The sequence below is a fragment of the Primulina tabacum genome, chromosome 1 (genome assembly GCF_025594145.1).
Source record: "Primulina tabacum isolate GXHZ01 chromosome 1, ASM2559414v2, whole genome shotgun sequence".
In the NCBI taxonomy this organism is placed as follows: domain Eukaryota; kingdom Viridiplantae; phylum Streptophyta; class Magnoliopsida; order Lamiales; family Gesneriaceae; genus Primulina; species Primulina tabacum.
The window spans coordinates 41,703,894-41,729,562 of NC_134550.1; the positions used below are offsets into that span (position 1 = coordinate 41,703,894).

The 25,669-nt window shown below is 37.3% G+C and overlaps 1 protein-coding gene across 2 annotated transcripts; it reads right to left on the reverse strand.

Moving 5' to 3' along the window:
- Positions 1-8,845: 8,845 nt before the first annotated feature.
- On the reverse strand, positions 8,846-25,466 carry LOC142544221 (uncharacterized). Of its 2 annotated transcripts, XM_075651283.1 has the most exons (7): positions 25,055-25,466; positions 14,263-14,335; positions 14,097-14,190; positions 12,648-12,755; positions 12,483-12,531; positions 9,645-9,719; positions 8,846-9,567 (listed from the first exon to the last, which is right to left on the reverse strand). In XM_075651283.1, exons 1-7 carry the CDS (start codon positions 25,085-25,087, stop codon positions 9,112-9,114), a joined length of 888 nt encoding a protein of 295 aa, XP_075507398.1. In that variant the 5' UTR covers positions 25,088-25,466; the 3' UTR covers positions 8,846-9,111. The 2 variants fall into 2 exon arrangements, with proteins under 2 accessions (XP_075507398.1, XP_075507404.1); XM_075651289.1 differs by lacking the exon at positions 9,645-9,719 and having other exon boundaries at positions 25,055-25,461.
- Positions 25,467-25,669: the final 203 nt, after the last annotated feature.

Consider the following 25,669-nt stretch of genomic DNA (forward strand, 5'->3'; position numbering starts at 1 on the left):
GATACGATACCCTCGATATTGTCATTGCCAGATTGAGTATTGACAAGGCATTGAATCGGAGACTTTGACAGAGTCAGATTGACCGAAAGAAAGGTATAAATCAATGTTGATCCGGGATTGCACAACTCAAGTTTGATTTAACCTGAGTTTCCCAAAATCACATACCGTAAAATCACATACTCAAGTTTGATTTAACCTGATTGAATCCGGGATTGCACAACTCAAGCATATGTAGCCCTGAATTTGGCCACTCTGAGCTGGACGCGCTTTACAGAGGTATTATACTCTAAATATTTTACTGACGAGGTGCATTCCAGGTTGACCATGGAATTTATGACCCTGAGGCAGGGAGACATGACTGTTACGGAGTTTATCTGTAAGTTTGAGAGGGGTTGCCATTTCGTACCACTGATTGCAAACGATGCTGGAGCCAAGTTGAGGCAATTTATGGATGGTCTGCGGCCGATCTTGCGCCGTGATGTTAGGGTGGCTGGCCCTACTACCTATGATGTCGCTGTCTCCAGAGCTCTAGCTGCAGAATATGATCAGAATGATATTGAGAGAGATCGCCAGGGCAAGCACCAGTCCAAGCGCCGCCCCGCCCTCCTCATCAGCAGCATCAGAGTAAGAAGCCTTTCCACGGCCCATCCAGGAACAGAGGACAGCAGCAGCAGGGACGGTTAGTCCCGAGGACCTCGGAATACTCAGTCTGTGCCAACTGCTCACGCCGCCATACTGGAGTTTGTAGGTATGGTTCCGGGATGTGCTACAAGTGTGGTAGTCCTGACCACTTACTGAAGAATTGCACTCAGGGGAGTCTGCCCACCCAAGGCAGAGTTTTTGCTCTCCATGCAGCGGAGACAAACCCGGAAATGATGCTGTTGACAGGTATCTTAAAGCTTTAAGTTTATATTTGAGATGTAATGTTTTGGGAATCTGGGTTAAGATCTTGAACATAGAATTGGTGATAGGATTGCATGTTCTAATCAGTGTTACTTTCGGGAATTTAGAGTAGAAGAACTTTGACCTTCGCATGACTCTAACTTTCAAAATTATTGGTTTAGCATGATGTTCCACACCTTTCAGGGAGAATTTTTATAGCTGGTTCAGCTACGAATGCCTTGATAGATTCAGGGGCTATTCATTCGTTCATTTCGGAGACCTTTGTGAATTTCCTCGAGGTCAAGACCATTGGGCTAGATATAGCGTATTCAGTAATACTGCCTTCTGGGGAGGAGCTGACAGCTACTAATGTGATCCGGGACATAGACCTCGAACTTCATGGTAATCTTGTTTATGCGGATCTTATCGTATTGCCGATGCCAGAATTTTATATCATCCTGGGTATGGACTGGCTATTAAGGAATAGAGTTTTGATTGACTTACAGCGGAGATCTGTTCTAGTCCGACCGCTTGGGAGAGAGCAGTTTCAACATCGAATTACGATTCATTTGTATTAAAGCATAATCAAGGACTTTATTTATGCTGATTGCATTGGTATACAGATAAAGTAAAACGAAACCATTAAAAAGTAAATTATATTAAAATAAAGATTGTTTATTACACTTAAGTCAATAAATTTCCCAGCCAATAGTTCGCCTACAGGGCATCTACTCTAACAGTTTCATGGTTCTTCTTGTAAATCACTATGATTTTTCTTCAACATTCTAATCGGGTCCACGATCTGAAACTGTATTGCTCGTGTATATCGCAGTACAACACTATACACTAAACAATTCCGAAAATTGTATGATTTTTGTGGGTAGGCCACGGCGCGTGGCGGTAGGGCGACGACATCGTCTTGGAGTTGTCGTGGCTCGGTCGTGAGCCTTTGTAGTCAAGGTGATGGTTGAAATTATCAAGTGGGAGAGAGATAAATCTAGACTTGATTTTTCTTGTGTTTATTGTGTATCAATTCTTTGATAACTTATATTTAATAAACTTAATATTTCAATCCCACAAGAATTCTATTTTAATCAGGATTCTGTATTTTAATTAATTAAAAACTCTCATATGGTACTTTTCAAACATGAAAAAAAAATACATATTCAACTCTTTATAATGCATGATATATATATATATATATATATAGACACACACACACATATAATTAAATTACAACTATTTAATTACTTAATTAATTATTAATTATTTAATTAATTCTAGACTCTTCTAGAATATTACATGATAATCTTGTACTTCGAAATCACTACTATTAATTTATTATTTAATTAGTATACTATAAATTAACTAGATAAATAATTGTGAACTCATTATAACTCTGATCGAAAATCAGACAGCGTCGATTTATCGATGAAACAAATCTGATTCATATAATGAAAAACAAAAATTTTAAAGCACAAAATTTTCCGCTAATCCATTTTTAACAGCTTCCAATTTTGTGAACTCATTCACTAAAATAGGCAGTTTCGCTATTCTAATTTAATTAGCAGTTAAGCTAACTTCCACGCTTCCAGTAATGAAATCTACTCATAAACTCATTTATAAGCAATCTTTCTGGTTTCCATCAAATTACAGTCGCCAAATTCAATTCCTTAAAATAACTCTCAATGTGAACATAGAATCAAATGCTTGTGCGACTCTCAATGGTTCAGAGATATAACTAGCCTTGGGTTCACAACTTATGTGATTCAAAATATCATTTGTTCATATTCAGGTTTACCCTAATTAGCCTCATTCTTTTCATTAACCATTTGATCAAGAATGTCAGAACTCATGTCTGATTGCACACATCAGATCATAGTAAGAGCGTCTAGTAGCATCGCTCTATGATCAACTAGGAATCACTGATAATGCCGGAAAGAACTAATAAGTTATGGTTAGTGTACAGTATGGTCCCTTCTACTCATATATCCTAATCAAATCAACAACTATTCGTTCATCGAGAGTTACAAATCAATTCGATGACAATGTGATGCATCTTTGAGTAATAAAAGTGACATGGTATGTGCAACTAAAGAAACGTCTTTCCAAAATTCATATATCTTCTGGCAAGAGATTCCTTGCACTATTAAATAATCAAATCACATATGATATTTTCACCCGCAGACGAGCGATGAATCCTCGACCATAATGCATTGGGTCAAATGTATTTCTAAACTACAACCAACCTTGCCACTTTATGACCATCAATAAAGTCGTAAATGGATGGAAGTACATGCTAGTATGCAGATCCTCCGTGTTGTCCCGGTTCAAAAGAATAATGATGTATAACCATAACCACTTACAATTTCTGTAACGACCCGAAAATCTGACTACGTATAAGCCCTGCATAATTATTACTATTTAAATTTAAAAATGATTTATATATATATATATATGTGAAGGGTCTAATTCATTTTGATATTTGACAAGTCATAACTATTTATTTTAAATGCAAAAGTTTAGTTTTATCTTTTCAGTTAAATACGCGAGGGCGGACCGGAGTTTGGAAATTAGAAATAAGATTAATAATAAGAAAAATATTTCCTAAATTTAATTTAAGTCAAGGTATAAGTTAATTTAAAGAAATAGGATGTTTAAGAATTTATAAAATGAAGTGGAGCTAAGTTAGTAAATAATTCTTTAGGTTAATATTTAATTATAGCTTAAATTAAAATGTGTAAGCAATTGAGGATGAACTAATCTAGGTATAATATATTCAAGAAATTAAACATAGTATTTAAATACTTAAAGTTGAATCCATGCAAAGTCATGCAAGAGTTTAATCTAGATTAAGGTGTTAATTCACTAAGATGTATAATGAGTATTTAGAATCTTAAGAATTTAAATTATAAGGTTTAAATAATAATATACTATCCAAATGAGTAATAAAATTGGTTAAGATAATTCAAAAGAGTAGTAAATTCATTCTAGTCATCTCAATAGCCTTTAAAATAAATATCATTACTCACCTTTAATTCAATAAGTTATTGGTAAATTCAAATACTATAATTCATATAATTTCCCTCAACCTATTAGACTATGAAATGAGCTTGATTGTGTTGCAAGAATTTGATGGGCATGCAACGGCAACTAGGAAGAAATCATTCAAATAATATTCAAAGCTTGCACTTGTAACCTCCCACCTTAATGCATATTATGGTATCATTAACACCCTTGTAACCATCACCTCCATTACATAGCATTTCTTCATTCCATATTCACGAAAATATCATAAGAAAGACTACTGAAATTGGGAAATAAAATAATAAGAAAAGTTACAGCAAAGGAAGTGAGAAAAACAATTCAAACCCATTCAATTCTTGACTTGTAACTCTCAAACTAAATGCATATTATAGCACCTTTAACACCTCCTATATCATTCACTTTCATCCCTTACACTTCCTACAACCTTAAGCTTCGAAAACATCAGAAAAACAGCAGCTGAAATCGAAGGAAATATCAGCAGAAAAGTAGAAAAGAAATGAAGATATCCAAACTAGGTTCCGTCGCGTCGTATTGTCGTTTTGATTTGTCTTTCTTCAAAACAAATTCCAGGCATGTATATATTGTTTCTTTGCTCTTCAATCAAGTCCTATAAATATTTTTAAGCATTATATGTTCAGGATTCATGAGGTAAAAACGAAATTTTGACAGCAACAACACAAAAGTTTCTGCACAGATTTTTCGGCTTACTCTTTGTGACTCACGGTTTTGAATTGTTTGGTGCTTCAGGAGGTTGTCTCGTTTTCCAGGCACACAAGGCTGCATTTAGGAATAAATTAGAATGTGTTAGGATGTTTTAGGGTCAATGGTTCAAGTCCATACAAGCATAACAAAGAATTTACAGCAACATTTCCATGAGTTACAGTTTTGTGTCAAAGTTTCTGTCATTGGGTGTTTAAAGTGGGAGTTCGAATCTTGGCTATCTTAGGGACTGTAGCCATGGTTAGAATCATCCCTTAACATGTCTAGAACGTGACCAAGGTGTCTTTTCCAAGCCTGGTACACGGATCCTTCAGAATTTCACAACAACAACACAAATGCATTTCGGTTTCTTCAAATTTTGTGTATATGCCCTTCCGGTTTTTGGATGTTGTGTGGATTATGGTTGGCTCCTAGCCTGTATCCATGGTTCATACAACACTTCATCATGTCTAGATCGAGCCATGGTTGATAAAATGGCCACTGGAACGACCCACGACAGTAAAACAACTCAATTCATTTCATTGCACAGATTTTGTGCACTCGGTTGATACCTTCGGTTGTCTTAGGTAATGGCGTGGGTTGTGGTTGGCTTTTAGCCCTTAGCCATTGTCCAAGCCATGCCTTAGAATGTTGGTAAGAGTCTCTGGTTGGTGGTTCAAGCCAATGGTCATGAAATTTCGAATTTTTCCCCTCACACGCGCAATAGCAGCTGCTGTAAATTCTGTTGGTGACAGCAACTATGAGTTCGGTTTCAGGAGGTGGTTTGAGTCCTTGGTTGGCTTTTAGCCCATGGCCTTGGACTGGACAGTACCTCAATGAGTTAGGAAAGTCATGTTTTTAGCCGTTTGTGATTCGGTCGAGTTTAGAGGTCGTACGAGAATTTACGGTGAAAGGTGCCAAAATGACTCTCGAAAGAGTGTTTTATGTTTTTGGATTCCTTTCACTCATTTTCGTGTTTTACAGTTATTATGCATATTTTTCAGTATGTTTGGGGTATTTTTAATCATGGTTAAATGTTGGTTTAATGTTGGTTCGGGTTGGTACGAAGCCATGGTTAAAAATCAAGTTGTTGATCCGAATCGTCTCGTTTTTGGTTCTATTGTTAAGATTTTATCAAGTTAAGATTTATTTCATGTGTCACATATTAGTAGTAAGTCGCAGCAAGCCTGGAACGATCCAACTCATCCGATAAAAAAAAATAAGGTTATAATTATATTATGTGCATAAAAATATAAAATGTTTATTTTTGAGATATATGCGATATGTCTTGTGGCCACCTTATGCTTATGGGTTTGGAAGTCGGTAGGAACAACTGAGGACCTCTCCGCCCGGTGACTTACGACCGGTTTATGATTATGTATGGGTACGGACATCCAGTCCAAGGGCTGTGATTGATCTCTACCGCCCGGTATACTGTGGTTTAGTCTGATCAGGCGCTTACGCTATGTTATGGGTCACTTGCTTAGAAACATTATCTCTACCAGAAAATTATGATATGTTATGACAGAGCTCTATTGAGCAAAGCTTTTACGTATGATTTTTAGATATGCACGTAGTTATAATTATTCATGATACGATTTTCACCGTACGCTTTACGATACTTTATTTTTATGCTGCATGCGATTTTATGATATATTTACTTGTTATTCACGATATATACATGTTGAGTCTTTAGACTCACTAGACTTGATTGTTGTAGGTATTGATGTGGTCGAGACCGCGGACGGAGACCAATGAGCGATCTTGGGACAGCGGTAGTAAACCCGAGGACCTCATGATTTAGTTTATGAACCTTTTATTATTCAAACTCAGTTTTAACACGTTGGAGTATTTTTAAGTTGATATTTACGTTGGATTATTTTTAAATTGTTGGTTGAAAAACAATATTTGCTTCCGCTGTTATTTTAAAGTTAAAATTATTTACATGTTTATTTTATAAATTGGGCAAATTATTTATTTATTTAGAAAAATTTTAATAATTCAGCAAAATTATGAATACGAAATACGGGCCTTTACAATTTCACTCGATAAGTGATAACCACTTGAGCAGCTGATGGAGATTTGTTCAGTGCTTATTAAATGATCATTCATATGTATGAACGGAAATCCACATGCTTTTACCAAGGAAACATGATGTTTAAATGACATATGTTAATCTCAAGTTCGAGCTACCTTTATCCTTGTATTATGCAACTGAATCGACTAAAAACATATTTAGAAAATACCTAGTTAATTTCATGATTCACAAGACTCGTAGATCTCATGGTACTTAAAATATATTCAAAAACTTTGTTTATGCAACTTGCGTGGTTATACAGATAAAGTAAATGGCATCAATTCGATAAAATCATAAAATATTATTAAAATAAATATTGTTTTTACATAATATTCAATAAAGTCTAAACCACAAGTTGGCTCATTGGGCCCCTACTCTAACAATTCAATGGTTCAGGAATATAGCTAGCCAGTGGTTCAAAATCATGTGATTAAAACAACATGTGTCTTTTTTCGAACTTATCCTAATTAACCTCATTATATGCATCAATCCATTAAGAATGCAAGAACTCATTTTTTATTAAACCCATAGAATAATGGTAAGAGCGTCTAGTAGCATCGCCTCATGATTCACAAGTATTACTGATAGTGCCTACAAAGCCAATAGGTTATGATTAGAATATCGTAAGGTTCTTTCATCTCATATATTTCAATCGAATCTGCAACCATTGGAATATTAAGAGTTTTATATGATTCGGTAACAATGTGATGTATCTTTGAGAAATCATAATAGCATTGCATCTACAACTAGGGAGCCACTTTACCCTAAAGCACATCTCATACTCTGGTAAGAGCTTTATTGCATTATTAAATTATCATATAACATAGAATATCTACACCCATAGACGATAGGTGAATCCCCGAGTATAATGAATTGGCTCCTATGTATGTCGATATTATATCCAACCTCGCCACCTGATGACCCTCCCGGAGAATGTAAACGAGTCAAAGTGCAGCACTAGTACATAGAGCCACTGTGTTGTCTCGGATCATAAAAACCAGTGGTATATAACGATAAACGAAGATTTATTAATTCGATAAATGATAATCATTTAGAAAATCAAATGGATAGTTGTTCAGTGAACTCATCATATGAGCACTCATTTATATGATTGGACATCTCCATGTCCCTACCAATGAAACGTGGTACACAACATCACTAATGCTATTATCGAGATAAAGCGCATTTATCTTTATTTTTGACGGCTGAATCGACTAGGAACAAATATAGAATATACAATAACTTTTTAATTTTTTTATTATCACCGTCATATTTATAACATAATTGTACCAGAGTATGTTCAAAGTCTTTACATTGTTTAACATAAGAGTTCTTATCTAATTTATATATTTTTAAATATTTTTTTGTTTTTACTTAAAATGTGTGAAAATTTTATTTGTTTTTTCCTTTCTTTTTTTTTAATTATGTGCAATTTTGACATTTGTGTTTTGTTAATTTGGCAAAAACTTGTGTGAGACGGTCTCACACGTCGTATTTTGTGAGACGAATCTCTTATTTGGATCATCCATGAAAAGTATTATTTTTTATGCTAAGAGTATTATCTTTTATTGTAAATATTGATAGAGTTGACTCGTCTCACAGATAAAGATTTGTGAGACCGTCTCACAAGAAACCTACTCTAATTTAAAGGTCACGGGGCTCTGTAGTTTGATGGTTATAATTTTTTAAAATAATTATTCATAAAGTTTCAAATGGTCTCATGCTTAATATACACTAGTTACTTTGCACACGCGGTGCATGTGTATAAAATTTTTTATAATTATCAAAGGATTAATTGAAATTTGACAAATTATTAAGGGACTAAAATGCTATTTGAATTACTGTAATTAAAAAAAATAAAAAGTGTTTGTTGAAATTAAAAATAGAAATAAAACAAAAGTATAATAATAATATAACATAACAGCTAAATTGGAAGATTAAAAAACAGACCATGACACTTTTTTGTCTGTATTATACAGATTCTTAATAATAGTAATATGTACATGCATCATTATTTTACGTCCGTAAGGTCCATCCTCCTCGATTAGCTAAAGATTTGTATTTTATTGGTACAGGATAATAAAATTACTGGATTATAAATCAAATTAAAGTAAAATCACTTTCTTGGAAAAATAATAATGATTGAAACAAAAACGCCGGCAGCAAGCTGTATCGATATAAGATGGAGATCTTCGATATTACGACTATAAAATCTTTAAGTTAGTGGGATCAATGGCACACAACTGATACATATGGAACTAACAACGGCCATCATCTACCGAACAAAAGAAGAAACCAAATCTACAATCATAACTTGTTGATTTAAAGTCTTCCACAGAGTAAATATTTATCCAAATCCAATCCAAGTAGATTCGGAACTTCATAAAGTCCGTGGTTTTATAATTCTATCCTTCATCATAATCTTCCTCATCTTCATCCAGCCTCGAACTAAGCTGCGCAAGGTGAACAGGGTCGATAGCCATCCTATCCGTTTCCGAAAGTCCAGGATACTCTTCACTTTTCCAATCTGAAGGTCCAAAAACAGTTGCGGCATCAGCAGTAGGAGCCGATTTTTCTGAAAATTCATCCACTCCGGCGTTCAGATCTAAATTCTTGTCCGGCTGTGAATGGACTATGTCGACAACTTTGGCTTTGTCCGCTGGTGATTCTTTCGAATCTGAAATGTTTTCAACCGGAAGGCGAGGACTCAAGATTACTTTGATGGTCTGTGTAGTAGTTGAGACAGATTCAACCTCGTGCTGAGAGGTGTCTTTCTCTGTTGCTTTGCTGGGTCGCCCACGTCCTCTCCCTCTACCCTTTCCTCTTCCACGTCCACTGTTACTAGGATGGCAGGATTCATGCTGCAGTAAACAAGGACAGATACTCTAAATACAAGAATTCGAATCAGAAAAACAGAACTTCTTACAAAAAAATCTACCTGGGTGAAACGACGAGTACAGACTGGTGCAAAGTAAATCAGAGCAAAAAATTTAATACAATACCATCTTCTGAGCTACTACCAAGTAGCGAGATTTTATTCAAGTTATCTACCAACAGGGCGTGTTGTTGCCCTGATAAACTAAACATCAACAAACTTGGTTTTAAAAAAAGCTTCTTTGGAATAAACAACACCAGCTTTTACTCCACACTGACGCACAGGTAGATTGAGCTAAAATGGTTGTGCTAATAAAACAATACCTAAAAATAACTGGACAGTAAATAACTACAGCAAAATCGAAAATAAAAACCTCGGTCAACTTGAAATCAAATTTAGTATGTTCAATGGGCAATAAGATGTTTATTCAATGCCATATTTAGATTCAAATGAAACAATTATAGATCACCGTGAGCAGTTATGCCAACAACTGACCAGAGGAAAAAATATAATATCCACGCAAGGAGAATATGTTACAATTCTCCCACGTTAATACTTTAAATTAATAAAGAGTTTGGGATGTAACACCTCTTGGGTTTATAACCTAAAATCGGTATTCTCGTTGAGAGTCCGCGTTGCGGAAGAGACGACATAAAAAAAAGCTGCCTTCGGAAAATGTGAGTTAAAGTTGTCTAGAGTGGGCCGCCGCGAAGGTTGGCTTCTCGAGGTTGGCAATGTTACAATTCTCTCACATTGATATATTAAACTAATAAAGAGTGACTTCTAAACTCAATAGGTTACAGCACCCAAAAGACATAACGAGAAATTCGTAATGACCCTTGTGAGTCCTAAAATCCGTTTTAGGAATATCCTTATGTTTGACTTGAATTTGATGGTACCCAAATTTACAATGCCCGTGTAATTCATCAAGTAGCTCCTCTATCACTGGAATGTGATAATTGTCCACAACAGTAACTTCATTAAGAGCTCTGTAATCAACGCAAAAATGCCGACTCCCATTTTCACTGCTTTGTATCACTCCCGCCAATTACATCTTATTTACCAACAGTTCCATCTCTTCTTTCTGACTATGTGCGTATAGATACAGCCTTACATTAACTGGTCCCGTCCCTTTTTTATTATGAATTGCATGATCTTTACTTCTGATTGGCGGCAGCCCTTGGGGACTGACACATTTTCAAAATTTCCCAAAAGTTCTCTCAACTCATTTTGTATTGCCAATCCAATGCCGACGTGTTCTACACCCTCCGATGACTCACGCCTAACTCAAACTGTCCCACAAAACTCTACATCAATTGTCTTTGTGAGTGAACGTAAAGAAACCAGATAACGGTTCAATGCAGGATCCCCATATAACACGACTTCCTTATCTTGTTGCTGAAAACTCATTTGCATTCGACCCCAATCCACTCTGACTTCTCCTAAAGTGCATAACCAATCAATCCAAAGAATAAGATCGACACCCCCAAGTTCAAACAAATAACCATCAACGGTTTAATTGACACATATCCAGATTCACTATAAGAGAATTACAAACCCCTTGACAAGAAATTCTGCATCCATCACCCAACAACACTCCAAAAGTACCCCGTCATTCACCTCCAGCTCTAACTCTTTGACCAACTCTTTTGAAACGAAGTTGTGACTTGCACTACTATCGATCATCACTATAATTTCAGTATTAAGAAATTTACCTTTTAATTTCATGGTCTGCGATTGAGAAATTCCACCCACAAAATACAACGGCAATTCCAGGATGGTGCATTCAGCGACATGAGACCCCGATTGATCCTCCAACTCAATACTTATCGACCCATGTGGCTCCAATTCGTTACCTTCTTCCTCGTCCTCTGCTATTATGGTCATTCTCATTGACTTGTAGATGCACCTAAGCAACGGATTGTAGGGTTCGCCACACTTAAAACACAATCCCTTCTCATTCCCATGCATATATATACTCTTGATGAGAATAAATACGTCCTTCCCAAGGTTTTTGGTTCGACAAACTCCCAGCTATGCTTTTCTCAAACCCAGAATTAACTCCTGTCGCGAGTTTCCAGCCCGCGAGCAATACGGAATTCTGCGATTAGTGTTGTTTTCCAAGCCTGCATTGCCATGTAAGTCGACAATGGCTCATAAATTGGGCTTTGTTATAGACCAACCAGTAGAATAGCCCAATTTGCGATCTAATTTCTGGCCCACTTCATTCCCATAAAGTTCTCGAATTACAAGTTCTAGGCCTATCATCGCGCAAACAACTGAGGAAGTAACCCAAAGCTTGATCTTCTGGTAAATCGCCGATTTGGGATAAGAGCACCTCAAATTGTTCAAATGGGTTAGCCGTTTTTCTTCCAGTTTAATAAGCTCCTCTGCAAATCTCTCCCACGTGAGGTTGGAATTTTTCATCTTCATCCGCCCGAACCAATGGACCGGCATCCTTCCATACAAATGTAAGCAATTTTAACCTTATTTCCAAAATGCCATCAAAACTTGGTAGTTCTATCCTCTTAATAAAGTGCCGAACCTCCTCATTCTCCGCATATCCGTCTTATTTGAAAAGGACGAAATGCCCTAAGAAAGTCAAGTCCTGAGCTTCCTCTACGTCATCCTCTTCGTTGCGAATACCGCTGGTTCTCCCTTTTTCTTTTACCAACTGCTCCACCATCCTCAGTCATCTCACTCATTGTTTTGTTGAGTGAATCCAGGTTTTCCTGGATGTTGTTAACTATTTTTTCCAGTGCTTCAACTTTTGCTTCAGAACGTGTGGTTGCCATGACTCACACTCGGACAGGTAATGTACGGCAATGGAAAAGTACAAAGGATTTAAGGTAATTTACTAGAATATGTCATAGTAAAAACTTTCATTGAAGGGCTTCTTACCATGTTGGCTCTTTTAGACTCTTCATCACTGTCATTAGATTCAACTTTCCTGCCAAACCAATTCATAGTAATTTCAGGTTAGCAGTCTCCAAAGGAAACCACAAAGGAGTATCAAGCGCAAATTAATCCAATAGAGGGGTCAGATGGAAAGTAGAAAATCCTAACCTTCTTTTGGGCATTTCAGCAGCATTATCAGAATGACCATAGTCGGGAACTTTCCTAACTACGTCCTTCAGAAAGTCGAACACGTTATAACAATGTACACAATGCTTTCTGAAATATAAAAAATAAGTTAAAACAGATTTGTTATATTTTTGCCTGTGTCGCACCACATAAGGCTGAATTTTAAATTAACAAAGTGGAGCAATCTCAACTGTTGATTTGTTAGAGAATAAAAAATTAACCGACCTACTTAAATGTACACTTATCGCTGGCCCATTAAACTTCTCATGTACATAAAAATAACTTCAGAAATGACATCAGGAAATCATAATCATGTAAATAAAAAACTTGGAAGCTCAAACTGTAAAAACATTGTGGCTACAAATGATTTCTCACAACCAAACCAAAGTTTCATCACATATATGCTTTATGTAATCGCTTTTGATGTAAATCAACTAATTTCATGATTTGACTTGCCAGCTTGACTAACGACATAAAAAAGTTATGCCTTCAAGGATGCAAAAAATATTCTGCCACAAAATTGAGTAGACTTGATAGAGAAACATGCCAAAGAATGTTTTTTGTTCTGATTAGATTGTCAGAGAGCGATAGTATCAGGGCTTCCACCAGTGAGATGGCCCATATCCCGTGAAAATTAGATCTAAAAATGAATAATTTAAGCTGGATAAACTTGGAATTCTTGCCATTTGCATTCTTAGTTACAAACAGAAATTTTAAGTCATCGTAGATTTTCAGGTTTGTACAAAAGTTATTTTTTGTGTAGGCAGCTTCAATGAATCACAGAAACTCAGTCCAACCTCTCACACATCATTTCCAAACAATGAGATTAAAACCCCAGGGTTCAAGTAGTGAGACCCAATTCAAAGGTGCGACATGAATCAGAGATCTAATCTTTTACATAGCAATCCCTAGAAAAATACACAGGAAAACAAAGAGCAGTAAAAAATGATCAGCACCTAATACTCAAGCATGGGAAGGCTTAATCAGTTCTCATTCACATGCAGCTAAAGAAACTTTGCATTCAACTGCAGATAGTAGTAAAAATTAGCGAGGTTAATTTTTATTATAAAAACCATATGCCCACTGTCTTAAATTCTCTAGTGTACTCCATCTCATATCTCTTCACTGTTACCACATGGGGAAGCCAAAACATATTTTTGAGTAGATAATGCCAATCCATAAGACTAACTAGGGCTCAAGCACAATACTCAATCGCCTTTAAGTCCAAAAATTACTGGTTTAATCCACTTAAAAACCATAATCATCCTCCTGAAGCCAATTGCCAGGGAAGCATGTACAAATCAAAACACTGTATATTTAATAGCTTGGTTAATGGCTATGGCCAAATCAATAGACCAGATCATAATACTTATGAAAACTACTTGAACACAGAAGATACAAGAAAGAGTAAAGAATGGTAGCTCTACTCACAAATGCACAGAACTAACAGTCTTAGCCCCTCTCTGCACTGTTATGTCATATGTACGGTCGCAAAGATCTTGCAGAAATAATTCCAATGCCTTGGCTGAAACAACAAGAATTAGAGAAAAATATATGAGAGAATATGGTGATAGGCCAACAACTAACAAACACTTACAGACTAAAACGGGTACTGCCATGGCAATCTTCCCAACATCTTCATCAGCTTGCATTATCTTTTTGATCCGAGACTGGCAAACACAACTTTCATCAGACAAGGAATGATAATAATAGGCCAGCATTTTCTGTTAGAACAACTAATAAGCATCAATATACTCCCATCTTTTAAATTTTTCTGTTCATTTATGCAGGTTTTCTCATGCAAAACGAAGGTGTTGTTGGGTTATCAAGCATAATTATTTTTTCCTGGTGCGTTTTAGGTAAAATTCATGCAAATAACTAGTGTCTGAAAAGTGGGAAAAAAATTATAACAGTGATACGATAATCAATGCTACAAGTGATTATAGCTAAAATGAAAAGAGAGGCATTCACATAACATAAAATGTAAGAATCTATCTAGCAACCTAAATAGAAAATCATTAATAACAAATAATGAACATAATATATGTACATTAATAGCAATCAGGAACCAAAAAAAAATGTTAGCTAAATGAATTGGTTTTGAGTAGTCAAATTCAACCTGAAGAGTGATATCCAAGAGTGTGACCACTAAATCTATATACGGGTATACATGAGAGTAAACAGTACAAAGCATAAACTTATGATAAGTGTCGTTTTTACGTGATTTATTGCATTAGTTTTGTGTGTGTTTGCATTGTGCATTTGTGCATATCATTTACATTTTGTTCGGTTTAGAATTAACATTTGCATATGTTCGTGTCTGACTTGTACTTGATGAATTTGCAGGAGAAATGAACAGAGAATTGAAATCGGGACAGAAATCTACAAGTCGCAAGAAATGAGAAAGTACTTGGCAGAAAGCCCGGCGCTCGGGCTGTAGAAACTTACGCTCGAGCGCCAGGAGAGATTTCCGGAAGCCTTGGAAAGAAGGGTTGGCGCCCGGGAGGTAGAATCTTACCGCTCGGGCGCGAGATGTGCTTTCCAATACAGAAGACTCGGCGCTCGGGCGGTAGAATCTTACCGCCCGAGCGGTGCTCAACTTGGAAAAAAATATTCCGGGAGAAGTTGCCAAAGAGGGGTGTTTCCCTAGGACGTTTTTGGACTAGGATTCAGCATCCAAAAAGTTTTGGAAGAAAAAAAAGGCTTGAACAAAGTTTGAAATTGAAGATTTAAAGATTTCCGGGCAACGTTCTTCTCGTTTTTCGTCACTTCAAGTATTTCTAATTTAATTTCTTTGTTTTAAATATTGTTTTGTTTAATTTGATCATGAATTCGAGTAGCTAATTTACGTTATTTGTTGGGATTTAAGGGATCCTACCCCGAAACCGAGTTTAGTTAATTCATATATCGACTTTTGATTTATTCTTGATTATGTTATTATTTTCATTGTGTTGTTGAAGCGTAGCTAACTTTAATAACGATTTAATATTGCGAGTGAGTTCGAGAGAATAGCCCGTGATAGGAACGAGAAGAATAATCTGTGGATTTACAATTTACATAGAAATATGAAGTCGGATACGCGTCGATAGTCATAGTCCAGTAGGGCGAAAGCTAGAGGATTTCATAGAACGACATGCGATTCACCTTTGATAAATAATTAAAAAGATTTAATTACTTCACTGAGTATAATTAGTTTGGCATAGCTCGGGAGGGCGTGTTCAATTGAATAGGAAATAATGTTAGAAGCATAGATCATTGTCAAATAATCGCAAGTGCACGATGTCAAGCAATAATATAGTGTACCAGAGTACGAGTATCGTTCCACTAGAGACTGTATTTCGCAATTTTTATTCTCAGTTCTTAAAATCTTTAGCAACGAAAATTTGGATGATTGTTTACTACTTTAATGTTTAAATAAAAGCTCAATGAAATAGTTCAAAAATTAAATGATTGAATAAATAAGCTATAATGGTTGATTAAATTTCGATGAGAAATGAATTTGTTGGGAATTTCGGTTCACCTACCACTCGTCAATTACTTAACTCGTTCGACAGTGATCTACGTTTCCGACAGGATTTCCTATCCAATTGAACACGCCCTCTCTATGACAAGCTAATTATACTCAGTGAAGTAATTAAATCTCTTTAATTATTTAACAAAGGTGAATCGCATGTCGTTCTATGAAATCCCCTAACTTTCGCCCTACTAGACTATGACTATCGACGCGTATCCGACTTCATATTTCTATGTAAATTGTAAATCCACGGATTATTATACTCGTTCCTATCACAGGCTATTCTCTCGAACTCACTCGCAATATTAAATCGTTATTAAAGTTAGTTACGCTTCAACAACACAATGAAAATAATAGCATAATCAAGAATAAATCAAAAGTCGATATATGAGTTAACTGAACTCGGTTTCGAGGTAGGATCCCCTTAATTAGACTAAACAAAACATGACTTCAAACTAAACAATATCTATCCCCTTAATTAGCTAGTCGATTTCATGATCAAACTAAACAAAACAATATTTAAAACAAATAAATTAAAGTAGAAATACTAGACGTGAAGAAAAACGCGAAGAACGTTGCCCGGAAATCTTGAAATCTTCCACTTCAATCTTTCTTCAAGCCCTTTTTTCTCTTCCAAAAGTTTTGGCTGCTGAATCCTGGTCCAAAAACATCCTAGGGTTGTTTTTGAACAGCCCCCTTTGACAACTTCTCCCAGAAGGCAAGAAATCATCATCAATATTTTTTTCTAAGTTGATTACCACTCGGACGGTAAGATTCTACCACCCGAGCGCGGAGTCTTCTGTATTGGAAAGCACATCTCGCGCCCGAGCGGTAAGATTCTACTGCCCAGGCGCCAACCCTTCTGTCCAAGGCTTCCGGAAATCTCTCCTAGCGCTCGAGCGGTAAGTTTCTAGAGCCCGAGCGTCGGGCTTTCTGGCCAAGTACTCTCCCATTTCTTGTGACTTGTAGATTTTTGTCCCGATTTCAATTGTCCGGTCATTTCTCCGGCAAATTCATCACATACAAGTCAAACACGAACATATGCAAATGTTAATTCTAAAATGAACAAAATGTAAATGAAACGCAAGCATGCACAATGCAAACACACACAAAACTAATGCAATAAAACATGTAAAAACGACACATAACAACCCCCTCATACTGACCTTTCGCTTTGCCCTCGAGCAAAATAAGTCATAGACCACAATCAAGACACGAAATAAAACACAAAGTAAAAGTACTAACACAACTAAATCGATGGCGAAACAACAAATTGACATCTCATTCCTCAACGAGTTTTTGAACTGCATCCAATTAGTCAGATCACAACATCAATTAACACCCCTGTCAAAACGCCACATAGCATTTTTATTTTGGACAGAAAATGTGTTCGTGTGTGTGCTGTGGGTTTTACTAGCTTGTGCTTCAGATAATTTCATTCGCAAATTATATGAGTCACCAAATCAACAATTCAACGCGAGTTTTCACTCTTCTGAGTTCCGTTTCTATTCATGACCGACCAGTAAACACAGTGTAGTAGGATTTCATGGTTGTACAACGATATTTAGTGGGAGTAATGTCATAAGTGCTCAAGTGGTTCAAAAAGATAGGGAGTACACCGATCATTTTTTCATTATGCACTAGTCCAGAATTTTCATTTGACATTACTCAACGCCTTACATCTCCATCTTTTTAGCCTAGGGATAGGATTTCATCCCCTCTTTTGGCTCCCCACACATTACATCTCCTTTTGTTTTTCACTTTCCTTTTTTTTTTGAATACGTGCATAATTTTCTCATGTGTACTCCCTAGGCTTTGAATATATGGCATGTTCATTAATTTGGCCTAGGAATAGGATTTTCAGGTTCCATGCACAATTGAGAAGAAGGTTATTCTATGTTTATTAAATTTTTCTACTCGAGTTCATGCCACTGGTCAGTCACTCCTTTCCACATACATTCATTCAAGTTCTACTCGCATCTTATGCTTTTCCAGTTTCCCCCAAAGATTTTTAAACTCAACTGTTATTTACACCACTGCCGAAACCCACTATACGTGCATATAACAACTCATAGTTCATGCTAGAGGGATATTCATAACGAGTGACAAAACTAAGAAACATGTCGTTCATTAAGCTCAAAATCATCATCGGCTACCAACATGCTTGTTTCACCATCAATTGACACATATGCACAACACAAACGACCCCCTCATACTAAGTGTGTGCAATATTAAAGAGTAAAACACAAAAACGACACATGGATGCATAACAAAGAAACGAATGCAGTGTCAATGACAGAATAAAACAACAGTGATAACAAAAACGTAATGCAAGATAAAAATAAAAAATGAAAATAAGAGTACACAATGAACTCCCCTGATCAAGGCTCATCCTCGTCATGTTCAGGTGGTGGCACTCCCGATGCATCCCCCTGCTGTTGATAGTCATACTGAAAATGGAAAGGGAGAATGAACGGCGGAGGTGGTGGTATGGTCCCTGGGTCAACGCCCCCTTGGACGAGCATAGTACGCATCATGGACTCGACATAGGCGAAATGTTCATTCAAGCTCGCGTTGACTCGATCCTGATGAGTCATGAAGACGAGAATCTCATCCATCTTGTCATTTTGGGACCGCCGACGGGGCTGTAGCTGCATGCGATGCGAGGCGGCGGTGCTCGATCCACCTACATCTCACTCGTAAGTGGAAAAGTCTCTATGTCGCTTAGCACTTTTCCTCTGTATGTCTTCCACACAAATAGCCTTCATCGGCTGCAGCCACTCCTCATCATCACGAAACACGACCCCCGCCCGTGCGCACAACTCTGATACGATAGTGGGAAAGAAAAGACCTATGTGTTTGTTATGAACGCTCATAATCATGATTTGAGAATTGATGAACTTGCCCACATTGATGTCGTAGTCCTGAGACAAAGCATATAACACCAATGTCTGCTCCTTTTGTACCTCGCTCTTGTGTGAGACTGGCATCATTCTCCTTGCCAAAAACAAATACCAAAGGGCAATATCGGCCTTCAAATATTTCTCGTCGAAATAACTCGGTGGCCCCCCTAATGGTTTCCAGGTCGCCCCTGGCACAGAGTCTCGAGTATCACAGTGTAATCATGGGCAACAACCAATGCCTCAAAGGCGGAGTCATCAACCTCGGCTGTTTCTAACAGTGAGTTAATCGCTACAGAATCAAACCGCACAATTCTACCTTTATTCTTGCAGGTGAACATAGGTTGCTGCAGTTGAATCAATTGGAAGAATTCCGTTGACCTACAAGGAGCGTACAAAGCAAGCACACGACAAACGCATATTGCCAAGGGAATTCAAAGAAGGTGAAGCGGTGCTACTGTACAACTCCAAGCTGCGCTTATTTCCTGGAAAGCTCAAGTCAAGATGGACAGGCCCTTACATCATCACCAAAGTATTCGCCTTGGGAGAATAACTTTGCGAGATGGAAAAAATGAGTCGTTTACAGTCAATGCTCAACGACTGAAGCACTATTTTGGTGGCACAGTGGAGCCACAAATTAGAGTCGCTCGATTCCAAAAACAATCAAAGCTAAAGGAACCTAAGTCCAGCTCTCAACTATAAATTGAGAACTCATTTCTTTCCCTTCCAAGTCGTTTTAATTTTTTCTTTTATTCAATGTTTTATTAGATTTTGGTTGTGTTTATTTATTATTTTAAAAAAATAATTAAAATTAAGGAGAGTGTTCGCGACCGACTGGTAAGATTTTACCGCTCGAGCGCGATCGCCTCTTCTATGACATAATTTCCAGTGCAGTCGGCGCTCAGGCGGTAAAATCTTACCGCTTGGGCGCGACTGCACATAAATTCGCCCCTCCCCTTTCTCTTTTCTCATTTTGCACGAAAATTTCTCAAATTTCTCTCATAACCCTATACTAATCCGCGCCCCTATTGTTTTTCTGTAGCGAAGTCCCTAACTTCAAGGTTTCAAGCAGCGTGGCTCGCACTCCTCCGTAAGAATCAAGCGGCATCCTCTCTCCGGTCACCTTCTACAACACACATCACCATCTCCATCGTTTTTTCCATGGACCCCAAGAAATTGAAAGGTAATCCCGACTCTACCTCATCTTCTTCATTTGATAGAAATCGTTTTGTGAACGAGGCGGCTAGAGCTCGGTATGATCATGCTAAGATTCATAGAAAACCGATAGCCGAGAAGGGATTTCGTAGACAATTTGAGAATAGACACTTGGGGCCTCTTCTGGAATTGGGTAGGCGGGGATGGGAAAAATTTGGAAGTCAACCAACTGCTGCTATTGTGTTTGTGGTTCGAGAATTTTATGCCAATGCGGGTGAAAGGATGGATGATAAGGCTTTTGTTTGAGGTAAAATCGTGTGGTTTGATTCTGTAACCATTAACTCACTGTTAGAAACAGCCAAGGTTGATGGCTTCGCCTTCGAGTCATTGGTTGCTGTCCCTGATTACACTGTGATACTCGAGACTCTGTGTCATCCAGGAGCGACCTGGAAACCATTAGGGGGCCACCAAGTTGTTTCGACGAGAAGTATTTGAAGACCGATATTGCCCTTTGGTATTTGTTTTTGGCAAGGAAAATGATGTCAGTCTCACACAAGAGCGAGGTACAAATGGAGCGGGCAGTGGTGCTATATACTTTATCTCAGCACTACGACATCAATGTGGGCAAGCTCATCAATTCTCAAATCATGATCAACATCCATAACAGCCACATCGGTCTTTTCTTTCCCATTATCGTATCAGAGTTGTATGCACGGGCGGGGGTTGTGTTCCATGATAATGAAGGAGCGGCTACAGCCGATGAAGGCTATTTGTGTGGAAGACCTACAGAGTAAAATAGTGACTTCTCCACTTATGAGGGAGATGTAGGTGGATCGAGCACCGCCGCCCCGCGTCGCATGCAGCCACAGCCCCGCCGGCAGTCCCAAAACGAAAAGATGGATAAGACTCTCGCCTTCATGAATCATCAGTATCGAGTCAAAGCGAGCTTCAATGAACATTTCGCCTATGTCGAGTCCTGGATGCTTACTATGCTCGTCCAAGGGGGCGTTACCTAGGGACCATATCACCACCTCCGCCGTTCATTCCCCCTTTCCATTTTCAGTATGACTATGAACAGCAGGGGATGCATCGGGAGTGCCACCACCTGAACACGACGAGGATGAGCCTTGATCAGGGAGTGCCATGGGTCCCCTTCTTTTCGTTTTTATTTTTATTTTGCATTATTTTTTTGTTATCACTGTTGTTTCATTCTATCATTTACACTGCATTCGTTTCTTTGTTACGCATTCGTGTGTCGTTTTTGTGTTTTACTCTTTGGTGCAATGGGGACATTGCACACACTTAGCACGAAGGGGTCGTTTGTGTTGTGCATGTGTGTCAATTGATGGTGAAACAAGCAAGTTGGTAGCCGGTGATGATCTTGGGATTAATGAACGACATGTTTCTTAGTTTTATCATTTGTTATGAATATCCCTGTAGCATGAACTGTGAGTTTTTATATGCACGAATAGTGGTTTTGGCAGTGGTGTGAATGACAGTTGATTTTAAAAATCTATGGGGGAAACTGGAAAAACATAAGATGTGAGTAGAACTTCAATGAATATCTGTGGAAAGGAGTGACTGACCAGTGGCATGAACTCGAGTAGAAAAATTTAATAAACCTGGAATAACCTTCTCCCCAATTGTGCATGGAACCTGAAAATCCTATCACTAGGTCAAATAAATGAACATGCCATATTTTTGAACCACTTGAGAAAATTATGCACGTATTCAAAAAAAAAAAAAAAGTAAAGTGAAAAACAAAAGGGGATGCAATGTGTGGGGAGCCAAAAAGGGGGATGAAATCCTATCCCCAGGCTAAAAAGATGGAGATGTAAGGCGTTGAGGGATTTCAAATGAAAATCCTGACAAGTGCATAATGAAAAAATGATCGGTGTACTCCCCACCTTTTTTAACCACTTGAGAACTTATGACATTACTCCCACCTAAATATCGTTGTTTAACTATGAAATCCTACTATACTGTGTTTATCTGAAGCACAAGCTAGTAAAACCCACAGCTCACACAAGAACACATTTTTTGTCCAAAATAAAAATGCTATGTGGCGTTTTGACAGGGGTGTTAATCAATGTTGTGATTTGACTAATTGGATGCAGTTCAAAAACCCACTGAGGCATGAGATGTCAATTTGTTGTTTCGCCATCGATTTAGTTGTGTTAGTACTTTTACTTTGTGTTTTATTTCGTGTCTTGGTTGTGGTCTATGACCTATTTTGCTTGATGGCAAGCAAAAGGTCAGTATGAGGGGGTTGATAGGTGTCATTTTTACATGTTTTATTGCATTAGTTTTGTGTGTGTTTGCATTGTACATGCGTGCATTTCATTTACATTTTGTTCGTTTTAGAATTAACATTTGCATATATTCGTGTCTGACTTGTACGTGATGAATTTGCAGGAGAAATGACGGGAGAATTGAAATCGGGACAGAATCTACAAGTCACAAGAAATGGGAGAGTACTCGGCAGAAAGCCCGGTGCACGGGCGGTAGAAATTTACCGCTCGAGCGCCAGGAGAGATTTCCGGAAGCCTTGGACAGAAGAGTTGGCGGCCGGGCGGTAGAATCTTACCGCTCGGGCGCGAAATGTGCTTTCCATTACAGAAGACTCGGCGCTCAGGCGGTAGAATCTTACCGCCCGAGCGATACTCAACTTGAAAAAAAATATTGATGATGATTTCTTGCCATCCGGGAGAAGTTGCCAAAGGGGGCTGTTCAAAAACAACCCTAGGACGTTTTTGGCCCAGGATTCAGCAGCCAAAAAGTTTTGGAAGAGAAAAAAGACTTGAAGAAAGTTTGAAGTTGAAGATTTCAAGATTTCCGGGCAACGTTCTTCACTTTTTTTCGTCACGTCTAGCATTTCTAATTTAATTTCTTTGTTTTAAATATTGTTTTGTTTAGTTTGATCATGAATTCGAGTAGCTAATTTACGTTATTTGTTGGGATTTAAGGGCATCCTACTCCGAAACCGAGTTTAGTTAATTCATATATCGACTTTTGATTTATTCTTGATTATGCTATTATTTTCATTGTGTTGTTGAAGCGTAGCTAACTCTAATAACGATTTAATATTACGAGTGAGTTCGAGAGAATAGTCTGTGATAGGAACGAGCAAAATAATCCGTGGATTTACAATTTACATAGAAATATGAAGTCGGATACGCGTCGATAGTCATAGTATAGTAGGGCGAAAGTTAGGGAATTTCATAGAACGACATGCGATTCACCTTTGATAAATAATTAAAGAGTAGAATTAGTTTGGCATAGCTCGAGAGGGCGTGTTCAATTGGATAGGAAATTCTGTCGGAAGAGTAGATCACTGTCGAACAAATTAAGTAATTGACGAGGGGTATGTGAACCGAGATTCCCAACAAATTCATTTCTCTTCGAACTTTAATCAACCATTATAGCTTATTTATTTCATCATTTAATTCATGAACTATTTCATTGAGCTTTTATTTAAACATTAAAGTAGTAAGCAATCATCCAAATTTTCATTGCTAAAGATTTTAATAATTGAGAATAAAAATTGCGAAATACAGTCTCTAGTTGAACGATACTCGTACTCTGGTACACTATATTATTGATTGACATCGTGCACTTGCGATTATTTCGAGCTTGAATTTTTAAAATTTTACTAAGGATTTTACAGTGCAAGTTTTGCTCGATCAACTTATGAGCACCATAGCACCAAGGCTACATCTTTCATAGCCTGTAGACAAGATAGCGAGAGATCCCGAGCCTGAACTTTACAATTTTCAGTTTTCCATTTAGCATGATGAAGCAATATGTGATAGCTAAGACTATCACAATTCTGAAAGAAAAAAACATTTTTCGTTCATGATAATTTAGTAAATGACTAAATGTCCATGTTTCAATCCAAGTTTTTTGGACTACGACAAATCAACAAGGTTTTCGGGTTCCACTCTAGCAAATACACTTATCCATTCCGTTAAGGTAAGCAAAATCATCTTCAAATGTTTAAAATTGAATATCCCTTTTGGAAAGTAAAATCATATTTTTATTTAAACTCCAAAGGTACCATCAACTAGGAAAAGGATATACATAAGCCTCTAGTGGACAAGAATACTAATGCAACTAGAATAAAAAATATGATGGTCGCTAAATCAGCAATGAGCTTACATATAATAAGTCCACATTTCCTGAAGTAGAAAACCAATGCATTAGTTCAATGCAACTGATAGCATAAGACTTTGCAGATCGGATACAAACCGACATAATCACACGAGAAAATGAAGGCAAGAACTACTTTGTTTTGATGAATCAAAATTTCATCTCTCCCAAAAGATACCCCATTATTACGTTAAAATGGGAAAAGTGTAGAATTAAAACAGACCGCTATCTAACAAAAAAATTTACGGATCAACAGGAACAAAGTACCACTTAAAATGACTACACATTTTCATGCACAATATCAGTAAATTTTCTCTGTTTCAATTGATTGGGCCTTCGCAAAGAGGGTGAAAAGTAGCAACTTCTCCTAAATTAGACTTTTCTTTTCACTTCACATTTACTTGATGAGAAAATATCCAGAGAAAAATAAAAGAGACTGTCACAAAATACAGCTCTCCAAATTCAATAAAAAAAAAAACAGCAAACTAAACTAAACAATAAAGGACGAAAAACTACGAGATCTCGCAAATACCGGAATCACAGGCATCGTCAAAAGCAATTCAGTTCTATTCCAAGTAAGACAGTACATCAAAAGAATAGCAAATCGCACAAAACAACCAAAAAATGCGATAAATCAACCCAAAAAAAAAAGTGGGTGACGTGAAACTTACAGCGGGGAAACGAGTATCGAGCTTCTTCTTCATGGTGTAATCCGACAGTCATCCGAAACTCAGCCAATACATGAATAAATAAGAAGAAATACCAAAGACCCAAAATTTAATCAAGCTAAAACCTCAGGATTTATCATGGTTGAGGTACCATAATTGGGGAACGAAGGAGTGGAGTAGAGAGCAGAAAGCAGAAGAGTGAAGGAAAATCAAGAGAATTAAAAATAAAAGATCAACAAAAACAAAACTCGATCTATGAACTGCTTCGTACAGCAAAAATATGATTCTCCTAATCAGATTCCGAAATCTCGTACCATGATTTCCAATTTTTCTAGGGGAACACGCAGAGATTGTGGTTTGACGAAATAGAAATACGCTAAATTTTGTTGGAAAATGTGTCGATCAGGCGAGGTACAAGAGACCAAGCATATTGTACTTCTATAAAACAACAAAAAATTACATCACACTGAGCACGTTGGCAATATGGTCAACACTCAACAAAATAAAATAGGATTTGGGTTTAAAATTCTAGGGATTTGGAGTTCTATATTTGCTGTTTGGTAAAGTTATTATTTTAAAAGTGCATTTAAGATTTTTTGTAAAGAAAAATAATCAGAA

Bases quoted from the DNA above. Each gene is read 5' to 3' on its own strand.
- LOC142544221 (XM_075651283.1), bottom strand. From the start codon at position 25,087: ATGAAGAAGAAGCTCGATACTCGTTTCCCCGCT. The intron at 12,756-14,096 runs GTGAGTAGAGCT...TTTATATTTCAG, and splicing joins ACTGTTAGTTCTGTGCATTT to AAAGCATTGTGTACATTGTT. The intron at 12,532-12,647 runs GTTAGGATTTTC...TTGGTTTGGCAG, and splicing joins GCTGAAATGCCCAAAAGAAG to GAAAGTTGAATCTAATGACA.